The following is a 23,842-nucleotide window of genomic DNA, read 5'->3' as shown; positions in this document are numbered from 1 at the left end:
ATGATGGGTGCTCAGCCAACCTTTCTTTGTTTGTTTTTAAGATTTTATTTATTCATTTGAGAGAGAGAGTGAGAGAGAATAAGCAGAGGGGCTAGAGGGAGAGGGAGAAGCAGACTCCCTGCTGAGCAGGGAGCTCCACTTGGGACTCAATCCTGAGACCCAGAGATCATGACCTGAGTCAAAGGCAGACGGTTAACCGGCTGAGCCACCCAGGCGCCCCATCAACCAACCTTTTTTGATACAAAGCAGTGCATGAGTTCTTGAGCTTTGGCACACACAGAAGGGATCACCTGGGGTGCTTATTAAAATGCAGATTCCTGTCTTCTTAGCTCAGAGATTTCTGATTCAGAAGGCCCATGGGAAAGCCCCCAAATCTGCATTTTTAATAAGTTCCCCAGAAGATTCTGATGCAAGTGGTGATTTGAAAGTCACTGAAAAAAATATACATGAACAATACAAAATGAAATTTATGTGAGCATAGCCTTACAGATAGGAGGCCCTGGGGATTTAATAAGACTTGGTTCTTTCCAACAGACCATTTCTTAGGCATAATTCAGTTTCCCATTTCGCAAATAATTAAGTTCAGTTGTTCCTTGTTTTTAGAAAAAGATGAATGTTTGCTGGTTAAAACAACAACAAAAAACAATTAAACATCAATGTATACTTTATTTTCCAGGAGAGAGAGCAGAATGTGGCACAACCAGGTAAGAGTTGGGGATCTTGTTTTTTGCACCTGCTGCCTGAGGTGGGGATGGGGGGTGCAGGAGAGGCAGGAAGGCGGGAAGGTGGGAAAGCAGATGCTGCTGAGAGCTCAGAGAAGCTGGGCTGTTTTTAGAGCAGGATAGCTCTTCCTCAGTGTCTCCAGGATGGTGTGGCTGTGCTGAGAGAGAAGGCTGGCTGTTCTGCTTGTCCTAGCATCGTGCTGGTGAAGCCGCGCCCCCTACAGGCCTGTGGTGGGGAGGGCGCCTTTCCCAGCTGCTGTGGGAAAGTGGGGTATGTTCTGTTGGCGCTATCCGTCGGGTGGGACAGTAATATATATTGCAGAGTGGCTGAGGACAACCAGTAGAGGCCAGAGGCTGTGGGGTAGCTGTTGACCTGTCTCCCCATCTGTTCTTTGGCTGCTGAGCAAACTGCCCAGCCCAGGCAGAGGACCCAGCCTGGAGTCCCCATTTGCCAGGGCTTTGGATTTGGCTCGTATGGCACACATCCGGCCATATGCATGCGCATAGCCACATAAGCGCGCCCAGATGCCCCTACTGCCCGCAGCCTGGCTTCAGACCTCCTGGGCGCTTGGATGGACTGATGGGGGCATCCCTTGCTGGGAAAGTAACAAATGGGCAACTTCTGCTTTCTCTCCAGCTTGCTCAACATTACCCTTTGCGCTTTTCCCTGAGCAGACCAGAGCCAGTGAACACTTTCCACTCAGCAGCTGGTAGCTGAGGGGTTGGCCTCCAGCTACTGGACCTTTCCTCTACTTTCAGAGTGTTTAGATCCCCAAGCAGCCCTGTTGCTGCCCGAGTTGTTCCTTAGAACCCATCTCTTTCCTTTCAAGTTCCCAGCAAATAGTTATGCCACTGTCCAACACGAATCGAGCCGGTGGCCCAGAATCCTGGAAAGCTGTTCTACTTGGCGAGAGGAAAGATGAACCCTCAACTCCCTCCTGTTCATCTGGAAGAGAGTTGGCTGGGAAGAGGCTTGGAAAGCTCTGAGGTTTTCACTTTGCTGGGCCCAGGATGGGGGAGACAAGGGGCTTTCCAGAAGCTTAGCTGTGCAGCTGTTCCTCTGGGCCGTGGCAGTTTGGGAATATCAGGATGATTCATAATGCCAGGCGAGGACCTTCCCAGAGGGTCAGCAGATGTGCAGGGTCACTTTCTAAGAACTTTCCAGAAACAAACTCCTTATTTATTTAGTTAGTTAGTTTTTCTGGCAAGAGGATGTTGTCGTAGTCCCCAAACAACAGAAGCCGCATTTTACACCAAAGTCTGCAAATAGGAAAACAGATGGGGGACGAATTGAGCCATCCCTCACTTCCTCCTAATTCCTAGAACTCATGCAAAGGAAGATGGTTCCAGCAGATTGCAGAAGAGATCTGTAATCAAACCCTTGGCTAGGTCCCAGGGTCTAACTCAGAGAAAAGTTGAGGGTTTTGTTTTTTGTTTTTTGTTTTTAATTTTAAATAAAGCCATCTGAGATGTAGTCTTCCACACCCTCTTTGACCTAGGGCCTGGGAAATGTAAGCTGCGACTACAGACCTCCCACTTAGACATGCTACACTAAACTGCAAACCCAGCCATCTGTACTCTGGCCCTTGGCCAAGGTCAGAGGCAACTTTGTTAGTAAACTAAACGCTTCCCCTTACTTCCAAAAATCATTTAAAATTTGTGTGCAATGTGCTGCCAACTTGGAGTGGTTTTTAATTTAATCCTAAAGGCCCCTGGGTGAGATGTTTCTATGCTATGGCTCTCTATATCTTCCATGGTTTCCTGCCCAATGTTAGTGTCATTTTGGATGATGCTTTGAGCAGGTCCCCTCAGCCAAGTTGCTGCTGGCCTGTGTAGACCAATTTTTGGATATGGGCTGCAACGCAGTACTTTTTTTCTCACATTTAAGAACCTGATTATAGAATAATCCCAATTCATAACCCTATAACTAGATGGTCCAGATGCAATAATGCACTTGGAAAGTGCGTGATAAATGGGACAGCGAGATGCAAACATAAGGTTTGATTGTGATTATTCTAACTACAGACTGGCTTCCCTAACCCAGGTTGGCTTGTCCCTATGGTCGGGATTAGCGATGAAAGCATGTGAGAGTTCTCGTCTAAACAGATGCAACCTGACACATACCCACACGCAGCTTCCAAGGGCCTGACTGCCACTGAACTACAGTATTGCCACCATTTTGGATGTTAACACCCACATCTATGGGGTTATCTAGGGAACATTTTAGTCACCATTCTTTTGGTCACAAAATAATTTTGAGGCCAATTCCTATGTTATCAATGTATGTTAATTTTCGTCTTGGTTGAAAGACAGAAAGGGGACATTGGTCTCTGGTTTCTCTCTCTTCCTCTCCGTGGCTTTCTCTGTTCCTGTTTTCCCTGCCTCTCTCTTTCTTTCCTTTTTGCTCTGCAACTGAGCAGCAGAAGAGATGGAAGGCTTAGGCTGCCCCACTTTCCTTGGCTGAGCTGCCCCCCTGCTCCCCACTTTGTGCCCCACCCAGCACTTGAGTAAGTCAAAATCGATTTGATGTCATGCAAAGTTGGGATAGCTACGTTTCCTTGTCAGAGATTTCCGGTCAGTGCCCAGAACACCACACAAAGAAAGAAATCCCAGTGTGATTTGAGCAGTCCTTTTCCTTCTGGATTGGGCAGGAGAAATGGGGAAAGTATCCTTTTCCCCCTTCATTCCATTTTGTAAACTTAAAGAAAAAAAACTCCTTAAGACTTATTTTAAGAAAACTCTCCAGCTGGGTGTCCAGCCCCTGCACTAAGAATCTCTACTTTTGCTGGCCATGTGAGTTTAATAGATAACTCAGAGCAACTGCTGGGTGCTCTGTGATAAAATCAACTTCCCAATTTCCCACTCACACCAGAATCTTGAGGAGGAAGAGCTGAATTCAGTTCTCAGCTTCAGTCACATATTATTTTATGTGACTCTTGGAAAGTTTCTTAATCTCTCATGGGCTCATTTGCCTTATGTTTAAAGTGGATTTAATCAGTCTTGCCTACCTCACAGGGTCGTTGTGAGGGTATCATGCAGTGTGAGATAAGGAAACCATCTTGAAAATGCTCACAAATAGAAACCCCAAACACTAGGGGAACAAGGTGGTGCAGTTGCTATCCTCAAGTTATTCCTAATCCCAAGATTTAAAACCGTGGCCTTGCGTCACATTTTTTTTTTTTTTTACACTCTCTTTTGGCATTTGGAAACTCAAAAGCAGATCAGTTGTAAGAAGTACCACCCCCACGTACCCACATCCTCAAAAAATTGGTAACTGATGAAAAAGAAATGACATGGACTTAGCTAACCAAATTGACATAGATCCAAGATGGGCTCGAAATAGTCTTGCCTGTTGTTTCTTTTTAAAATTTTGGTCTGTGCTGTTATTTTGGTTCCAGTGTTTGGGTGGCATGATATTTGGATTCAGCTGTGTCTTTGCCCATGCATGTCCTGGATCCAGCAGCATTTGCTCAATACTCAAACATGTAGGAGAAGCTCCTGAGATTTCCTTAGATGGCTGGGCTGCTGACAAGGATAGGCACAACAAGGCCAGTGAGCAGAGGCAGTGTGAATCTCTTTCACCTCGATTGGCTCCACAATCCATACGATTTCTTGCCCATTCACAGAAATCAGTCAAGACTTGGGAGACCAGGTCTTTGCTAGTCACGTGTGGACATTATCTGTACCAGGCTGGGTCCCCACCTTGTTGCTCCCCAAATTGTGAACCAAGCCATTTGAAAATGAATTGCCTCTCTCAGTTAGGGGCCCTCCTCCTAACCTCAGAAAGCCCTTTGCCCTGGAAGGCTAGCAGCATTGAGTCAGGCCAAACTTGGGTGGCAAAAGATGAGCAAATAAGCCAACACAGGTATATGCATGGTGAGCAACTCTGGAAACTGGTCCAGTGTTTGTGGCTGTTTCACTGTTCCTGGTGAACTGTGGTATGGTTTCCCCTCCCTGGAGCCAAGAGTGGAGCACAGGGAATGGAGATCCTAAAGTAAAGCAAGACACTTTCAACCTGACCCAACAGGTCCTCTGCTGGCAAGGGTTAATGGGATGAAATGAGTCCTTGGCTGGAAATTAACAGTCCCTAAGACTCCATCACTGGCCTGGTGGGAAAAATCTTGGCGTTGGAGCCAATGAGGCCTGAGTTTGGGGCCTGGCTCTGCCAATTCCCCTCTTTAGGCCTCAGTTTCTGCCTCTGTAAAATGGGGCTGTCCGTACAGGGTTGAACTGATGTTAATAATGGATTTGAAAGTGCTTTAATCAAAATTGTATTTGACTAAAGCACAGGATGTAATCATCACCCCGGGTCACCTGGGGGCCCCAAAAGAGTTGTAGCCTCCCTCCAGGCATCAGTTATCTTCATCTCTAAAATGAGAATAATAATTGCCTGGCTCTTAGATCAATGCAATAAAGATTAGTCAAGTACATTTGAAATGCCAAGAGGCATTAGAAAGATCAGTGCCCTGGTACATTGGGAGTTGAGACTTGGTTATGAATTTAAGCCAAAGTAATGAAAATTAACCCTTCCAATCATCACTGAAAGTCTCTTGCTTTCTCAGGCTGCAGATTACATCTCTCTCCCCTGGTTCCTCCTCCATCTGGTCAGCTTTGCGGGATGACAGCCTCTGATTGGAGTTGCAATGGTTTCCTGGATACATACTGTTTCCCCGCTGTGATCTAGAATGCATTTGTGTAATACGAGCGTTGCTCCTGCCTGACATTGTGGGAATTAAATTAAGATTCCCCTTAAACATCCAAAGGCCTTCAGATGGAGCATTGGACACCAATGTGCTGGGGGTTCAGGGGTTTCCATTTGCATTTTGTGTTCTCCTTCAGTCATGGGTTTTAAGAGCGTCTTTCCCAGTTGTATGTTTGCATTGGTTGCTTTCTTGATTTCTTTTGTTCCGTTTTCCCTAGGCCCCCCTGTCTTCCCCCTAAACCACAGAAAATGAGGAGACCTAGGCCTCTCTCAGTGTGTAGCCATAAACTATTTAACGGCTGTATGGAAGCGTTTATTAAGGTACTTGCTGGGGAGCCACGGAGTCCGCGAATGCGCCCAATGTAATGGCAGCCTTTCTCTACCTCCTCCCTTTGGCCCACAGCCCTGCCCCGACCAACCAGAACTTTCAGTCCTGCCCTGAACCAGGCCCTGAGGCAACCTAGTTCCTCACCGCAGCCTCCTCTTACCTTTAGTCAGTACTTCAAAGCAGAGCTGCTTTTGTCTCTGACCAGTTGATCCTAAGTGCTTTCCAGTGATCCTCAGCCCCAGGGGAGGGATAAGATCCTGATGAACCCCATGAAGTCCAAGTGGGGTTGAAATGCCAGCACCGTGGTCCCTGCCAGCCATGTTCTCTTGCTTTAGGAACTGCGGTCCTAGCTAGCCCCAGGGACAGTTCGAGAAACCACCTTACCACGCTTCGTATCCATGCCTCCCAAGAAGTGGTTGGTTGGAAGCAACACAAAGAAAATCCCTGCGGGTAACAGTGGGTTTTTACACAGTAATTTTTTTTTTTTTTTGGTTGAGAATATACCGACAAAGAAAACACATATAATTTTTAAGAGAAAACTCTCCCACCTTGTTTTGCTTCTTGAGTTAGTCCCTTTAGAATTCCAGGTGAACCCTGTACATCCTGATTTAAAAATGAAAGTGTTTCAGCCCAGCGAGTTTCTCTTTTTCTTGCCTCCTGGAGGCAAAGGGCACAGGATCAAGGCATCCCAGATAGAATGAGTGGCTCAAGGCGGCTGAAGCTGGCCAGAGAGTTGAAAAGGGCAGCAGGTGGGGGAGATGCTTGAGGAACATGAGTTAAGGGGAGCAGGGGGGAAAGGTCCCTGCCAGTTATTCGAGAGCCCTCCATTATCCAGTGAAGACACTTTCTGCAGAAAAGAAGACTGGTGTCAATCAGGAGAAATGTAAATGCTCTTGGGCTTTGCTGGCGATTTTGGAGCAGTGGAGGCTGCCCCTGCTCAGGTACTCTGTCCTCCGTCCTGACACACTGTTCACGGGATTTACAGGATGGGGTTTGGGGGGCGGGCAGGCATGGGACTGGGTAGGCAGGGCCAGCAGCCTGGGTCCCAGCTGTCTCTGCCGGTGGGCGTAGTTCTGGGGAAGGGACAATAGGGGAAGGGGACAGAGGAACAGTTGGACACCAGTTGGGACTGTCCAGGGGGCGGGGAACAAGGGCTGCTTTAGGCTACCTCAGAGGAGTGAGGCAGGGAGGATCCCAAAAGGAGGGGTGCCCCTGGGTGCATCAGGAAAGAGGTACTGTTTGGAGGGGACCCTGAGTGAGCAGTTTACCATCCAGTAGATCATGGGAAAATGCAGCTGTGTCAAGAGTTCTTCTTTCTTTATCTTCCCTCCTGTCTCCACCAAGACTTCATCTCATTCACCCTTGCCCACGAAAGCCACTCTCCATAGCCAGGAGGGGACTGAAGGACACATGAGCTATTCTCTCTGCCCTCAGGGAGCGTATAGTGCCGTTCAGGGGTTTTCAGCACAGAAAACTGAAAGAATAGGCGATTCAGGACGAGCAGTCTGTGAATGACCACGTGGAAGCAAGTGCTGTGAGGGCGCAGAACATGAAGAGCCATGAGCCCCAGAGCGCAGGAGGCTTCTGGCGGGTGGGTAGGGACAAAGTGGAGAGGAGCGGGACAGGAGTCCCTGAAAGGAGGAACACAATGAATGAAGGCTCTGAGACAGGCACACCTTCCCAAATTTGCTCAGCTCTTTGGAGACGGATGATCAGTCCGGGCACTTGGAAGGAACTGACTCTTAGATGACAGGACTTGAGAATTAGGTGTTCTGTTTAATGAAATAGTCTTTTTTAATAGAGAGCTCCTACATAAAATGTGTGACTGTCAGACAATCTGACTTTATTCCTCGTGATAAACACATCAGAACTCAACTGCATGTTTGCCCCTTGGAGGAGGTAGTCACCTTGGGAAGCCACATTCTTACTCTGAATACACTGTCATTGGTGCCGTTGGTCAGTCTTCCTTAGAGCCTGTGGCATGGCCCTGGTCGGTGGTGCCAAAACTTCATATTCGAATGGACACCCTGGCCATTGGAAGGAAAAGCGTTCTTGAGTTCAGCTTTGCAACACCTCTGATGGTACAAAATGGCAAGAGGCATAGGCTACAGTGGGGCTGGCTGACTGGCTCTGAAAAACCGCTTAGCATGGGTCATGTGGTCAGAATAAGTCCTTGGGGGACTAGTGGAAAGAATAAACACACTCACTTGACTAAAAAAAAAAAAGGTATATTTGTTCAACACGACTGCATTTCTTTATAGTTACACTGTACTTATACCACATACTGTCAGGGCAGTTAAACTCTTTTTTTTTTTTAAGATTTTATTTATTCATTTGAGACACAGAGAGAGAGAGAGAGAAAGCATGAGCAGGGAGAGAGGCAGAGGGAGAAGCAGGCTCCTCGCTGAGCCAGGAGCCCGATGTGGGGCTCGATTCCAGGACCCTGGGATCATGACCTGAGCCGAAGGCAGACGCTTAACCGACTGAGCCACCCAGGCGCCCCAGGGCAGTTAAACTCTTCCGCGCCTGCTCTGAGCGGGCAGTGTGGAGAAAAACTCTCCTGCAGCAGGGGCTCGCCCTCAAGGACAATTAGCTTTCAGAGAATGAAAAGGCAGTTATATTCAGCTCTTCAACTTTTGTGAATGGCATTTAATTTTCTCTTATGATTCACGTGCTATCTGGAAGAAAACTCTGCATGAACGGAGAATGCCCAGCTTGAAATGCCAAACCTGTGAAAGGTTCTTCAGTAAAATGACATTGCTCGGACTCTGCGATGATGAGGGTGTAGTGGGACAAGGCAGCATCCCCAAGTTAAGAATGACGGATACATTGATCGATTTCTAGGATCGTTGGAATTGGCCCTTTTCAAAATCCTTCATTTTTTTTCCCCTCTCAGAAGGAAACCCAATTTTTCTTATAAATTTTGAAGACCATTTCAATTTTATTATAGATTTTGGGAGGGAGAGTCCCCACCCTGTTTCTGTAAAATGAGAATATTGATTACCTACCTCATGAGTGTGTGACGAGTTCAAATGAGCTAATCTGTGCCGTGTTTCTAGAGCACTCCTGGCCCAGAGTAAGCACCATGGAAATGCTAGCCATTACTGTGGTCATGAGCTTTTAGGAGATTGCTCGTAGAGTCCCATCTGACAGGCTATTTCCTCAGTTGTAGGATTCAGGTAGGTTTAGCCAACATATAATTCCACTTGTGGAGATGCTGGGGACCGGACAGATGACACCAGCTAGAAGGCACACCTCCTCCACTGTCCTGTCAAGGAGCTTGGTTGAGACATAGCTCCCAGCCCAGACCCTGACCTGCTGCAGACATGGAAGAAAGAGCACACAGGGTTCCCCTGAAAATGGGTGACTACAGTGGCTTTCGTGAAAGCAAAGGCTCCAGTTCTACCTGCAAGATCATAAAAGTGTTTTGACCACCCCCCACCCTCCCTCCCCCAGGCCTTGCTCAGCTTTGGGGTTCCCTGCAGTATTTTCAGTACCAGTGTGAGGGTCGGGGAGCAGGAAGGAGAGCAAAGCCAATGGATACCCAGGAAAAGCTACCCAGGGTGTTTGGTAGGAAAGCATGGGAAGCTGTTTGAATTTGGAATCAGGTGGAATCCTGTCAGGTTGTAGCAGAGGGCACCTAATAAACACAATCTTGGTGAAATTAGCTTTTTACTAAGAATGAGGTTTCCTGAATTGACTTGCAGGGACAGTGTTACAGTAGATGCCTGAAGGTGTGTGTCCCTCCTTCTTGTGGGCAGCTGGGCTAACCTTAAGGTGTCTTAGGTGGGCCCTTGCCCTTTGGTGAATGAACAGCCCCTGTGTTGAGGAGAAGCTAAACGTGGGACGAGAAAGGGGCTCAGCACACACTGGCCCTGTGCTTGACAAGGACTGATAGAGGCCCCTTTGCCACCAGGTGTCCGAGGCAGGCACACCGGCAGGCTGACCAGGGGCAGGGTGCAGAGCTCCTATGAGGCCCAGAGGCGCAGGGGCGGCCCTCCCCACCGGCAGGCTGGTTGGCAGTCTCCCCAGGACCGTTGGTGGCTGCCATTGCATTTCCGCGTTCACGGACTCTGAAGGATCTGCTTACTCTAACTGATCTTACTCCTCCGTAATCTTTTCTTTTTCTCCTGCTCTGCTGCCTGTTTATTTTTTGTTATCAGAGGAAGAAGAAATGCTCGAACCAGGAACCAGGTATTTACTAGAAAGGTCCGTTAGCCCCATTCAACTGGTTGGAACCTGTCTTTAGTACTGACTTCTAGAGCAGGGCCCACCTTGCCTATTGCCACAGGGTCCATTTTATCCCCCTCTCCCTGACTGTCGTTAACCAAGGAGAGGATTCACAGGTGGGGTGTGGAGGAACCACAAAGGCATCGAAATTCGTGGGTTTTTCTGTCTCTTTACAAGAATATATTACGTGTGCCTTGTTGTTTTCTCATCTGAGGAGGTTAATAATTTAATTTGGCCCGTTTTAATGAAAGTTTAAAAAAAGATTTTGTGCTCTTTAAGTGATTCGGAATAATAGATCAACTAGTCATGGAATCCAAGACAAAACTAGCCCTTGCCTCGCTCTTTGTGGCTGTGGGCCCATCTAGGAAGATGTAATTGAAAATACATTCACACCCCCTGCCATGCGTATGTTTAGAACTGCATCTTATTCAGCCTTTTTGACTAAGGTTGGCCACTCAGTGGTCAATGGCTGACATTAGCTGTTTCTGGAACGTTTCCTTATAACATGTTTATTGTCAAATAAAGTATCTGCCTGGATGTTTAGGTTGTAACCTCATTAGACCTGGCCTTCCTTTCTCAGAGCTCAATAGGACCCTTGGGGCCATCCTTGCTTCCCATAGTGTGTTCTTATTTCAAGCATCAGGTACTGCAGTGCTAGAAGGAGGCCTTGATCCTCCCTTTTTGTCCTTGAGCACTGGGAGGATAGGGTTGAGTGGGGCAAAGTGGAGGGGAAGGCAGAGCACTCTTCAAGAGCAAACTCCAGCCCTCTCCGAGCAGCGGGCTCCCTCCCCTTCCCAGGTGTGCCTGCCAAGCCTTTGAGCCCTGATTTCTTCCCAGCTAAGTAAGAAGACAGAGCATTTCTTTAAAATTATCATAGCTATGCCTTTCTCTGCACATAACTGAAGATTTTATTTTAACTGTTTGTGGAGACTTTAGGATTAGCAGTTCCTTGCTTATTTTCCTACTAATCCGATGGTACTAATATTCTGGCTTGAGTGTATAACCTATGTTTGCAATGTCTTTTTCCCTGTGGTGGTTGCCAAGCCCAGTACAACTCACAATTTTTTTTTCTTAAGGATTCAGGACAAGCTATACCGCTTGTAGTCGAGAGCTGCATCCGGTACATCAATTTATACGGTAAGCTCAATCTTGGGGCAGTGTTTTCAGCTCTTTCCAGAACAGGTGCTGGGCTGTTCTCATAGGAAATGAGATTTTAATTCATCTTGGAAGATGTCCTGTCACTGCCCCGCTTCCTAGAGAGAAAACGCTTCTTGGCACAGCTGCCATGCTGAGTGCTCTCTTGAGCCTTGTATGTCTGGGGACGAAGGTGGTGGTGAGAAGACCCAGGAACTAGGAAGACTGAGGATCAGGGAGGGCATGGACAGGAGAAGCGTCTCAGTTCCTTCGTGACTCCACCCAACCTCAGAGGTCTGTGTTTTGAGCACTGAAGGTAGCTGAGCAGTTGGTCAGTTAACTGGCTCTAGTCAGCTCCAGAAAGGAAATGTAGTGTCTGGGATGTGCTAACCATGGTGTCCCCAACACTTCCCTTGTGCTTCCCTCTATTCATTCATTCACTCCTCCAAAAATTTATTTTCAGAGTGCATAGCAGGCACTGTTCTGACAATGCGAATACAGGCATGAATAAGACAGGTAAGGCACCGGCCCTCGGTAGCTTACATTACCGATTAGAAGGGCAAGGAAATAAGCAGATAAAGAAATAATATAATTTTAGGTAGCAGTAATGCCAAGAAACTAAAAGGGGATAGAGAATGGCCAGAGGGTGGCAGGGCTGTTTTGGCTAAGGTGGTAAGGAGAGACGTCTCTGAGGGGGTGATCTTTGAGTAGAAGAAGCCAGCCGTGCATGGTAAGCGTGAAGGTCTAATATGGGAAGCAAGCAAGTATGACTGAATGGGAATATGCCAGGACAGTGGGATAAAAGACACAGGTGGTAGAGATTCAATATTGGTTAAGGAAAGACATAAACACACTTTTATTGAGCACATACTATGTACAAACCAAACTTGGGCTAAAGCCTGCCTTTCAGAGGTAAACACTTTCCTAAATTATAATGTGGAGAGTTGTTTTATATAGAAAAACTGAACATGAGGGAGATCACAGTCACCCCATGAAATCCCATTCAAGATGAGAGAGGCCCGTTAATTCCTTCGATTCTATAGGTTACCGTTCAGCCCTATAGGTTCTGATCCTGTGTTGTTACTGTTACGTCAGCTATCGGATCTCCTCCTTGTTATGGCCTTATAGAAGCATATTTAAAAAAGATTATTTTTCTATAATAATTTGATGTCCCCCAAGCACCTTGATCCCAGGCCAGCATGCACTCTAGACTCGAGCTTTCCTGGAAAGAAGATGTCTGTATAGGTAGGGGGTGGAAATGGTCGAGTGAATGATATTGATCATTCTTGTTCAAAATCTCTGTGGTTGTTACACTAAAATGGCATTTGTAAACTCAAGCCAAGCTCCTTGGTGCCAGTGTCCCTGGTGAACTTGGTAGGCAAAGTGCACCTTGGCTACCACTGGTCCTGTGTGGATATCAACCTTAATTTATGGCCCCCAACAAGAGATCACAGACACATGAAACAGGATGGTGCAGAGTATTTTGGCCAGCTGAAGTTCATTGCAAAGGCTACTTTTGGGCTTCTGCCAGGAGATCTTTATTGGGAACGACTCTCGTAAAAAGTGGTGGGAGAAAGAGACAAACAATTGGGAGAATCATCAATGTCCCCAGAGTTCTGATGAGCTCAAGGCATCATGGCATTTTCTGTTTGTTTCTTTTAGGACTCCAGCAGCAAGGGATCTTCCGAGTACCAGGATCTCAGGTCGAAGTCAATGACATAAAAAATTCCTTTGAGAGAGGTAGGTGCAGAGTCACCGTCTCAAGCTTGTGTCCATAGAAAGCCAGGATGGGTGTTGATGTGTGTCTTAGAGCCAGCAATGTGCTGGGGCTGGCTCGGAGCGACATCTTTCCAACTGCATTCAGTGCCTTCCCCCTTGGTAGCTTGAAATCAGCGAAGGCAGGAGTATTTACACCGCAGAAATTGGCAAATGCCAAGGTCTTTTCTTTGTCTTTTTCCATCTCAAGAGTTAGCTGTGAAACATTTACCAGCACACATGGGCAACTCTGTCTAGCGACTGTACAGTAGTTGCTGGGAAAGAGGGCCTAGGAAAGCACTTGAAATTATGATGTGAATCAAAAAGGCTGCTGCTTTTTTAGAAAAGTTGGAAGAATACAGGTAACACTGAGTGGCTCTTAGAATATCCTAATTATCTTTTTTTTTTTTATGTAGTATTTGGCAAACAAATATTGTCTGAGGACCCTAATCCAAACCCATTTCCCTGTAATAGATCACATCCCAATTTACAAGCATGTTCTTACCCCTCCTTCTATGCAATCTTCCTAATAGTCTTGGAAGGTATTTGGTTTGTCCCTGTTGGCTGTGCTCTGAACAGGCCTTCCCCCCAGTTCCAGCTCTGGAATTCTCCCTCCTTATTACCCGGCTTCCTCTGAAGGGGCTGCCTCCTGAGCAAACTTACCCCTTCCCCGTTCCCCCCCAGTTCCATCTGCCGTCTAGCTCTAGAGTGGAGGAAGCACTCTGTGAGCCCCAGGAAGTCAATACCACAGCCCCCAGCACAGACCTCTGGGGCCCATGGCACTCTGGCTTTGAACCGGGTTTAGAGAGCAGGATTTGACTGGATGTGGTGATCAGTGGCCTCCTAATGTCCTGCGGAGCTTCTCTTTTGGAGTCTGCTCCAGGATTTTGGGCACTTTGAACCAGAGAGCCCCAGAATTCCCCGGCTGCAAGCTCCTACTCATACATTTGTTGCCTCCCAACAAGCATGCATTCATTGGGCCCTCCACTGCACTAGGTAAGGGACCAGGGCCTAGAAATACAACAGGAACAAAAGACAGTCGTGTCTAGTAGGGAACCAGTTTAGCAGACAACGGAGTAAGTCCTGGGTGGTATGGGAACCCCTAACCCAGCTTGGGTTGGAGGGGAGGAATAGTAAAGCCCAAGAAGTCTTCCTAGAGGAGGAAATGTTCAAGCTGAGGCTTAAAGAGTAAGAGCCAGAAAAAGGAGGGAAAGGTCATTCCAGACTAAGGAAACAGCATGTGCAAAGGCCAGGAACAAGAGGTATTTCCCATCTTCCTCCCTGATGGAAGTGTCACTCGTCATTCTCTGAGCTTCTCTTGACAACACTGGACAGCCCAATCCAAAGTTTTGTTTCTTCACTTACCCCAACTCCTTAGCACCCCTGCTCCCCTGTGTTCATTGTAAATGAACAGAACCAGGGTCTGGAATCTTTGCTGGTTCCATCTTCTTGGGCTAATCACATTATACAGAATTCCTTAAATCTCATGGGTAAACTCACTGCACAGTGCATCCAGCCTGGCAACAGCCCCTGCCTCGAATTTCCCTGCTTCCCTAGGCTATGTAAGTAACTTTCTTGTACCAGGCATCCCGGCCCTATCCCTGCCCCAAGAGCACTGCTTTCTTTCCTTCTCGAATGTGATTTTCTAAGGTCAGTGCCTTCTGTCCCTGGCTTGGGTGCCTGTTCCGAACTGGCCTTGGATCACCTCGGGCAGAGCCCTGCTGGGCAGGGATCACCTGACCCAAATCTCAGCTGCAAAAATGTTTTCTTTTTCTTTGCCTCAAGTATGCAAATTGGCTCTTCTCCCTCTCTCCATCATTCCAGAATGAATCTCATTCTTGCGGCAGCCTTGTCTTTTTGCTCCTTCTGAGCCTATGGTGAACTGTGGCTTATTCTTAAAAAAAAAAAAAAAAAAGTTCCTGGTGTATCTCTTTTAGAAAAATCCATTCCTGGCTTCTCTGGGCTGGCTAGTGCCCAGATTTCCCACTTACTTTTTCTGTTTCTTGAAGTTCACCAACCAACTGCCTTAGGTTTGGCTCCTTACTCAGCTGACTCTCAGGGTCACCTCCCACCTCTTGTGAAACTAGTAGCTTCTCTACCCCCCTACCCCCCAACTGCTGCAGGCTGGGGAGGCTCAGTATTTCTCTTCTCACTCACTCCTCCATCCCACACACTAACTTACTACTGAATTTTCTCTCTAAACCAGCACATTGTGCATTTTTCCTTTCTTCCTTTTATTTGTTAAAATATAAGTCCCTCAATCCTTGCAGGGTGTCTATCGTTTGCCATTTGTTCAAGGAGATTTGGGTCTTTCTCTTCCTTGGCCCCCTTCCTGCTCTCTTGGGTGAAGTTCTTGCCCACATTCCTTGTATAAGGCTGTTGAAAGGAGCACAGATCTGTTTTCTTTAAGGTTCTGAGAAATTGCAACATGTAGGAAATTCATTCTTGGCTTATTATTCCTAAACCTGCTTTCTTTTTCTTCTGACATGAGTCAGCCAGGGTTTTAGTTGAAGTGGTGATGTTAATGATACGATTTTTTTTTTTTTTCTGTCAGTAAGCCTTAAGCTTATCACCCAAGTTTTGAGCTCTTTCTGCAGTCTGACAAAAAGAAGGAGAAACACCACAAGAGGGCAGGAAATCAGTAGCCCCGCCATGGAGAGAGCCCTGCTTTTCTGTTGTCTCTCAGGCAGTTTTCCTGGGAAAACTCTGTTTTTCCCCACAGACCCAGCCACTGTCCCCTTTGTATGCAACGATGAGAGAGCTGCCAGGGGGGCCTCCTTACGTGGAGGGGCGCCTGGAAGGGGAGTCCGTGGCCCTCTCACCCGGTGAGGCTCAGGATAGGGTTTAGATCTGAGGCTGAAGTCATGGCATGTAGGGTCTGACACATTCTAGTGCTGGCCCTTTAGAGATCTAGATCCTGTCCCAGGGAGAGGAGTGTGACCGGGAGACGCTGGGAGGAGTTGTCCTATTGAGGAGCCACAGAATGGGCTTGGGAGGACCTGTGGCCACAGAGAGCTAACTGCCCTTGTGTGAGAGGCCACCTGCGAGCTTCCTGCCATGCATCCAGTCTGGCGACAGATTTCCTGAGAGCCTGTGAGCACACACTGTGTTCACACTCTGCCCTGGGGACAGCCCTGCCGTCAAGTCCTCGGCAGTGCCCAGGTGACCTGGCTAAGAGGGCGCTGTGGGCAGGGCTGCTGGGCAACAGTTCCACCGCCCCCAGGACGGTAGCCAACCAAGTGTGAACACAGCTTTCTCTCAGACTAGCCTAGAGTTTTAGCTGTAATTCTCCTCAAGGAAGCCATCATTCCCACAAACCATACTGCTCATCCTGAGCTCTGGAATTCCGCTCGTTTCTGGAGCCAAAATTGACTGGCCTTGCAGAGAGCCGAAGGCCTGGGCTAGGAGGAGAGAATATTTGGAATATTTGGATGGTTCCTTTTATGGACTGAGTGCCTTCTGGGAGGAAGAGCAAGAGCAAATGGGGTGTGTGTGTGTACACATAGGTAGTATATGTATGTATATATAAAGCCCATATGTTGATCGTGCTTGATGAGGGGAGCTGACATGTACTATGAAGAAGAAGAATCCATGTGCTTTTGAATCATGAGACCCCAAAGGTCATATGTGGTAATAATAGGGAAGTAGCTAAGTATAGTCCAGAGTTTTTGAACTTTTCTGGTCCCTTAAAGGGGCCTCAAGAGGTGCTACAGGACCCGAGAGGGGGCTTAGGAGGGAGGTATAGACCTCTCCTCCCAATTCAACTAAGACAGCTTTGTTGTATGTGTTGAGCATTCAGAGAAACTTTTTTCTTGGAAAAAAAAAAAAAAGAAAAGGTTGGGATTCTACTCTAAAGGAAAAGGAAGGAGGGAAGGAGGGAGGGAGGGAGACAGGCATGTAAGCGGACAGACAGACACTGGTCAAAGGAAGACTATCTCCCAGGCATTACGAGACCTGGGAGCTGCTGGTGTGTGTTTTGACTTTGTGAATGTGGGCAAGTTGTTTTGCTTGTTGCGTGCGAGAGAATGGTGGTGTTGGAACCCTGCCTTCCTCGGCACCATGCAATGTTCTTGTGAGGATGAAGGGAGATCATGTGTGCGAATGTGCTTCTCACTTGAGAAGTGCTATATCAGTATAGGAAGTGATTTTTTTGTGTTTTCTCTCTTCCTTCCCCACAAGGACTCCTCCTGTTCCCCTGTGGGGATATCTGAGAGGTTGACCTCTGGAACATCAGCGTCTGGGCCACCACATACAGTCATTCAGGCTGGGCACTGTGCGGGGCTGCTCAGTCAAAGAAGGCAGGGGGGAGCTGAACTCTGGTTCATACTCTGTAAGCCACAAGACCTGGTTTAGGAAGGAAGTAGGGGGGCCCTCTCTCATTTGCACTAAAGCACGTTGGGGCTAGCAGAGGCCCTGGCAGTGACATGCATTCTTTTCCTATGAAGGTGGAGTAAAGAGATCCAAGTATGAATTTCCAGCTCTGCTCTTCACTGCTTGCCAGTCTTAGAACATTCTGTGGGCTATTCTGGGAGCAGGAGGAAAAGCTCATTGTGCAGACATCTGTCAGCACCTTCAGGGAGGGGCTGGATTGCTCTGTGTTTCCTTTCACCTCGTCCACTGGAAACTTGGGGGGATCTTAGCTGAGCAGCCCCGGATTAAATTGAAAAATGCTGCTCTCCTGAGATACCATTTTCCCCTGTCCAATGGGAAAAAAAAAAAAAAAATTGGAAGATTGAGAGCATTCCATGGGCAGGGCTGTGGAAAAAAAGCATTCTCCTATGTTGCCAGTAGGAGGATAGAATGGTGCAGGCCCAGTGGGGGAGAATTTGGCTCTGTCTAATGAAATGTACCCTTTGACCCACAATCCCACTTTGAGACTTGACCAGAGATGTACCTCCACAAATACCAAAACACACACAGGAGATTATTTGTTGTGGCAATATTTGTAAGAGCTAAAGATTGGAAAGAAGTCACATGTCAATCCGTAGGAGATTGGTTGACTAAATCATGGTCGATCCATAAAATAGAGTACTTTGCATCCACTTAAAAAAAAAGAAGAAGAAAAATGAGAAAGATCTGTATGAACTGATATGGAGGGATTTCTAGTATTTATTGTGAAGCAAAGAAACAAGTGTATGTCGCAATATTGTATACTACTTACATTTTGTGTAAAAAATGAAGGGAAATAAAAAATTCTCATATATGTATTTGCTTATTTTGGGAGAAGAAAACACAACAGGGCAAACCAGAAATTGATGAAAATGGTTAAATGTAAGGTAGGGAAGGGAGAAGGAGAAGAGTAGGGCTTGTCTGCATATAACTTTTTATCTGGTTTTGACTTTTGGACAATGTAAATGCTTTAAATTTTTAAAACTGCAAATTTTTTAAGAAAGGATTTCTAAAAAAAAAAGTCAGTCCCTAAAATTGAATAGAAATAGAAACAAGCTGTGTATCAAATTGATCATCACACAGAGAGTAACTTTTGAACATGTGCTCTGGTCATACATTTTTAGCAGCTTTAATGAGTTAGATACCATAAAGCTCACCCATTTTTAAATCGTACAATTCAGTGTTTCCTGGTATATTTATAGAGTTGTGCAATCATCACCATAATCCAATTTCAGAAATTTTTCATCATCCCCAAAAGAAACCTTGTACCCATTTGTAGTTGCTCCCTAGACTCCCTCTACCCCAGCCCCCCATGCTAGGCAACCACTAATGTACTTTCTGTCTTCTGACCACACATCTTTAGTGGGATACATTCTGAAGACTAACCCCTTCCCCCCCAAATGAAAACAAAAGCCCTGCAAAGAAATCTTAAATTTTATGTAGTAGGTTTATTGTTAGTGGTGATATTGCTATTAAAATTTCAAAACTATGTTATGTATATTGTAGGATAAGGCAGATACAGAAATACATTATTAATGTGACTCAGAACCAAGATTTTTCACTAATAAAAATGAAATACAAATATAAAATAAATGAAAGTAAAGAAAATGTTGAATCTTAAATATGAATTAGAAATAACTGTGTGAACTCATGAAAAAAAAATATGTGTATTCTCCCTCTATCCACTGAAAAGGTTTAAAAGCTTTTTATAGCACTCCTGTACCAATGAGCACACCTGGAACTTAGATCTTGGTCTCTAAATGCCATCCCCTATAAAAAGCAAACAGAGCGTCTTGGAGAAATGTTTGATTCCAGATCTGGGTCAAGGAAAGTATAAGGTGATCCATGAACATCTTCTGTTGCAGAAAGCAAGGATATGCTCAGTGGAGGTCACCTATAAAGGACATTTGTCCCTGGCAAAATTGGGGAGAATCTGAGCATTCCAGAGAATAGTGATGGTAATGGATTATAACACATTAAATTAAAAATTACAAAAACAATCCCACAAAGATGTTAAATAATAACAGTAATAATAATAATAGGAGAAGTAAGGGGGCATGGGGAAACCTCTTCTTTATGGAAGAATGCTAGCTAATAAATGTAGAAGGAATGACAGAATTAGAAAATCATCATTTTGCAACCCTAGGATAATAATTGATTTAGGCTAAAATCATCATTGGAGGTTAAAAGCATTGGGTGAAACATGTTGAGCACAATGACTTGCACATAGATCACTTATATTTTTCAAAAATATTTTATATTTTACACTATTACAAAGGGGAAAATAGACCTTTACAATGCAGAGATCTGGAGGTCACCCCCTTAATCCATGGATCAAACTTTGCATCACCAGGAGCAAGACAGGCTGACGTTATATGCCTCTGGATCCAATGAGGTGTCCACAACATCACCCATGTACTATTCTTGCCAAAAATGTTTAACTTAAATCTAATCATGAGGAAACAAAGACAAATCCAGAGTGGGAGGCATTCCATAAGGCAGGTGGCCTGGACTCCTCAGAAGAGGCAATATTATAAAAAACTTAATGATTAAAAAATGTTGGGGCCTCTTTACATTCAAAAGACTAAGGAAACATAACAACCAAATGAATTGTGTTTATTAGATCTTAGCCTTTGAAAAAATTCTGTGAAAGACAGGACAATTGGGAATGTTTGGATGTGGGCTGTATATGAGTTGGTGTTTTGGAACTATTGTTAATTTTCTTAGGTGTAATGATGTTATGTGGTTATGTAGGAGAATATCCTTATTCTTAGGAGAAACATGTTGAAGTATTTAGCAGTTATATTTTGTGACATCTATAAAATACTCTCAAATCATTGAGCAATAAATATGAGTAAAGAGAGAAAGCAAATATGGCAAGAGGAGTGTAAGTTAATGACCGTGAATGAAGGGTGATTTCAGTATTTTATTTTTACAATATTTCCGTAGATTTGAATATTTTCAAAATCAGTTACAGGGAGAACTCTAAACTTGCTCTGTCAAGGAGGTTGTCCCATCTGCTTCTCCTCTAGCTCAGGCCATCCCTCCTGCCATCTGCACATTTCCTGCCTCCTTACCAAGCTGAATTATTATCTCCTGTTTCCTCTCAGGCGAAGACCCCCTTGTGGATGATCAAAATGAACGAGATATCAATTCAGTCGCTGGTGTTTTAAAACTGTATTTCCGAGGACTGGAAAACCCACTCTTTCCTAAGGAAAGGTTTCAAGATTTGATATCTACTATTAGTAAGTATTTCCTAGGTGGAATGGTAGAGTGATCAATTGTGTGACATACCTTTATTAAAGTTGTACTATGGGCTCATCTCTGTGCTAGGCACATGGGAGGGAGAGTATGAAAAGAGCAGTATGGCCCTCGTTCTCATAGAACTTAAAACCTAGTTGTAGAGATAACAAGACAGTTTATAATGGAAAATACATGGTACAACCCTGGGTATGGAAGGAGCTCAGAAGAGGCAGAGGGAAACTTGGTTTTGCAGATCACAGCTGAGAGAGAGTGATGTGAGCTGAGCCTTCCAGGAGGAGTGGACACGGAGTATCCTGGGAAGAGTATGGGGACACACAGACTAATGGGACCAGTAGGAGGGTATTCCAGGCAGTGAATGGTGCAAGAGGCTAGAAGGGTAAAATAGAGCAAGAGGGGAAAGACCTTGCAAGGATTTTAGAGCTTTTCCCCTTGGGTAATAGGGAGCCATAGAGGGTTTGGGAGTCAGGTCAGCAACATAACAGACAAGTAAAATGGTGAAAATAAGTTGACTGTGGGCTTCTTCTGATGTCACGAGCCATCAGAATTCTCCTTGGCAGGTATTTCTGTGGATGAAGGCAGAAGCCCAGTCTAGGGGGCTGAAGTAAAAGCACCTTGACTGTAAGATGCCCAGATCCAAGGCAACATTTTGAGAATTTTAAAAAATAAACTATTAATATTACAGTATGAGAATCTTAGTATTTTAGAATAAACTCTGATTTACAGAAAATTGCCCTACGCCCAGTAGTACTAGGAGCAAAACAAAAATGAAAGCATTTTTGCTTTCAAAACAGAAATGAAAGCTTCTCACAATGCTCTGAGAGGGATTTGCAGCCGGGAAAGTGCTCCAGCAGGTGGGAGCCTTCAAGCCTCTTGCCTGCCTTGTACAAAAGACCCTTTCTCTGCTCTGCTCCCCTCCACACTACTTCCTGCTCATCTTTCCAGATCCACTTCAGGCTCCACATGACCCTCAGAAATTCCAGGCTACAAAGGCCCAACCCTATCTGAGCCTCGTGTCATGTGTTCAGCCCCATGTCATGTGTTCAGCTAGTGTCACATGTTCAGTCCCATTAGTCTAGTTCCTGAGCAGAGCCCTAAGTGGCCAAGGCTGTTGACCACTGGTACAAGCCCATAACATTGCATACCTTGGATCACACTTTGAATCACACTGGGGAGGGGGTGGGGAAGATCCCTTCTCACTTCCCTCCCAAACCCTGTGATTATATCAAGGAGAAAATTTCAGAGGTCAGTCAGTCTCCCTTCTAAACATAGAGATGGGGCCTCAGTCTCAGAAACTTTTGTATAGAACAGTGCCTACCTAGAATTTAGTGATATTGTTTTGCTTTCATTATATCTATTTTTATGTTACCTCTTAATTATAGCAAGTGGTCCTGGTTTCTCATTTACAGAGTGAGGTAAAATTTCCTCTTTAAATAAATGCATTTAAGAAAATGATGTACTGAAGTGGAGGGGTACTAGGGCACTGATGACTGAAGCTGAGGACAGGGAGTGACCTATATAAAGGGCAACGGAATCAGTAAATGTCCAAGAACCTTTAGCTCTGTGGGGAGACTTGGGTGAGATGCCTCAGTGCCAGACTTTGAAGGTAAGCTAGAGTGTGCTGGACAGAGTAGAGAGATCACCAGTGTGTGCAAAGACCCAGGGGCAGGAAGGCCCTCTGTGAGAGGGAGATCGGGGCTAAGGCCACCTGGCACAGAGTTCCTCAGTGGGGGTGCTATTGGCATTTAGGGTAGAGCAGTGTCTTATTGTGTGTCCCATACATTCAGGACACTTGGCACCTTGACCCCTGGATCCCAAATGCCAATGGTACTCTCTAGTCACTGTGACAACCCCAAAGAATGCCCTGTGGATCTGTAAATGCCCAGAGGTGCACTACCACCTCATCTGAGAAGCATAACTCTGTATCATCTTCAGATACTTGGGGGAGGGGCAGCAGCTAGGAGGTGAGGCAGGCTAGGTTGGCGGAAGCCCGCTGTGAAAGGCCTGGGATACGGAGGAGAAACAGGAGAAATGGTGTTTTAGAAGGAACATGCTGACAGAATGTGGAGGCTGAAGAGAGGGGCTCTGTGAGAAAACATGTTTTCTGAGAAAGAAACTGGCATAGACTTGGGCATAAGCCCTGCAGACACACATCAGAACCCTGGCAGCTCAGTCTTCGTGCCAACTTTCCCTCTCCACAAGGCAGAGCCCACAAAGCCTGTCTCCTTACCAAGCCCAACTGGCTGCTCCTGCCCCTGGCCCGACTGACAAAAATACCAGTGTCTCTCTGTCTAGGACGGGCCTGAAAACCGGGCTCAGAGACAAGATCCCAGGCATCTGCCAAGCTCATTGGCCAATACAGAGCTCTAGAGTTGGTTGTCTATTCAACACTCACTTCTAGCCTACTACGTGCCGTGCCTGTGGTGCAGCTGGTGTTCAAAGAGGTGAACGGAACATGGCCCATGCCAGTGTTCGTCAGGGCTCATAGGTATCAGGTGACAGAAACTCGATCTATACGGGCTTCATCCATAAAAGGGAATGAATTGACTCACATACTTGCTGCAAGTGGCCAGACGAGGGTCACAGATCAATCCCCAGAACTGAGAGAACTGGCTCCCCCAGAACCATGTGGCCTGATCTAGGAGCAGATGTTGGCTGCCTGGCTCTCTGAGAATGAAAGACACCCTGAAAAGCCCCTTTGTGTTACAGAACTGGAGAGCCCAGCTGAGAGGGTGCACCAGATCCAGCAAATCCTCATCACCCTTCCCCGAGTGGTCATCGTGGTCATGAGATACCTCTTTGCTTTCCTCAACCAGTGAGTTGCCCGGCCAAGTGGGGTGGGGGGGTCCCTCCTTGCCTCAGCTCTGGCCTCCTTTGGGAGGGGGTGTCCTGAGGCTTTTGCAGGTGCAGCTGTTCCTAAAATAGAACATGGAACCCTCCTGGAGTTGAGTAGAGCCCTCAAAAGAAAGAACCCACAGGGGGGAAGATTCACCTTTCCCAGGTGACTTGTGAGTACCTCCTTTCTTGTAGCCTCTCGCAGTATAGCGACGAGAACATGATGGATCCCTACAACCTGGCCATCTGCTTCGGGCCCACCCTCATGCACATCCCTGATGGGCAGGACCCTGTGTCCTGCCAGGCACACGTCAATGAAGTCATCAAAACCATCATCATCCATCATGAAGCCATCTTCCCCAGCCCCCGGGAGCTAGAGGGACCTGTGTATGAAAAATGCATGGCTGGAGGGGAAGAATATTGGTAAGATTCTGTTCTTCTTAATATTGTTACTATCATCATCACTATCGTTGTTGCTGTTGAACA

General features: G+C 46.2%; 1 protein-coding gene across 7 annotated transcripts in view; it reads left to right on the top strand.

The window, feature by feature from the left end:
- The window catches only part of SRGAP3 (SLIT-ROBO Rho GTPase activating protein 3), a 331,526-nt gene that overhangs the window by 282,450 nt on the left and 25,234 nt on the right, over positions 1–23,842 (top strand). For 6 of the 7 annotated variants that reach the window (XM_081821625.1, XM_081821634.1, XM_081821662.1 and 3 more), the window contains 7 exons: positions 677–704; positions 5,643–5,745; positions 11,059–11,119; positions 12,779–12,856; positions 20,371–20,505; positions 23,231–23,336; positions 23,552–23,779. In XM_081821625.1, the coding sequence (XP_081677751.1) occupies positions 677–704; positions 5,643–5,745; positions 11,059–11,119; positions 12,779–12,856; positions 20,371–20,505; positions 23,231–23,336; positions 23,552–23,779 (739 nt within the window). Of the gene's footprint in view, positions 1–676; positions 705–5,642; positions 5,746–11,058; positions 11,120–12,778; positions 12,858–20,370; positions 20,506–23,230; positions 23,337–23,551; positions 23,780–23,842 lie in introns of those variants that run through there. The other variant, XM_081821668.1, reaches the window with a different exon arrangement.

The sequence above is a fragment of the Leptonychotes weddellii genome, chromosome 1 (genome assembly GCF_054177405.1).
Source record: "Leptonychotes weddellii isolate Sample4059 chromosome 1, ASM5417740v2, whole genome shotgun sequence".
NCBI classification, from domain to species: Eukaryota; Metazoa; Chordata; class Mammalia; order Carnivora; family Phocidae; genus Leptonychotes; species Leptonychotes weddellii.
This window is presented reverse-complemented; position numbering and strand designations above follow the sequence as displayed.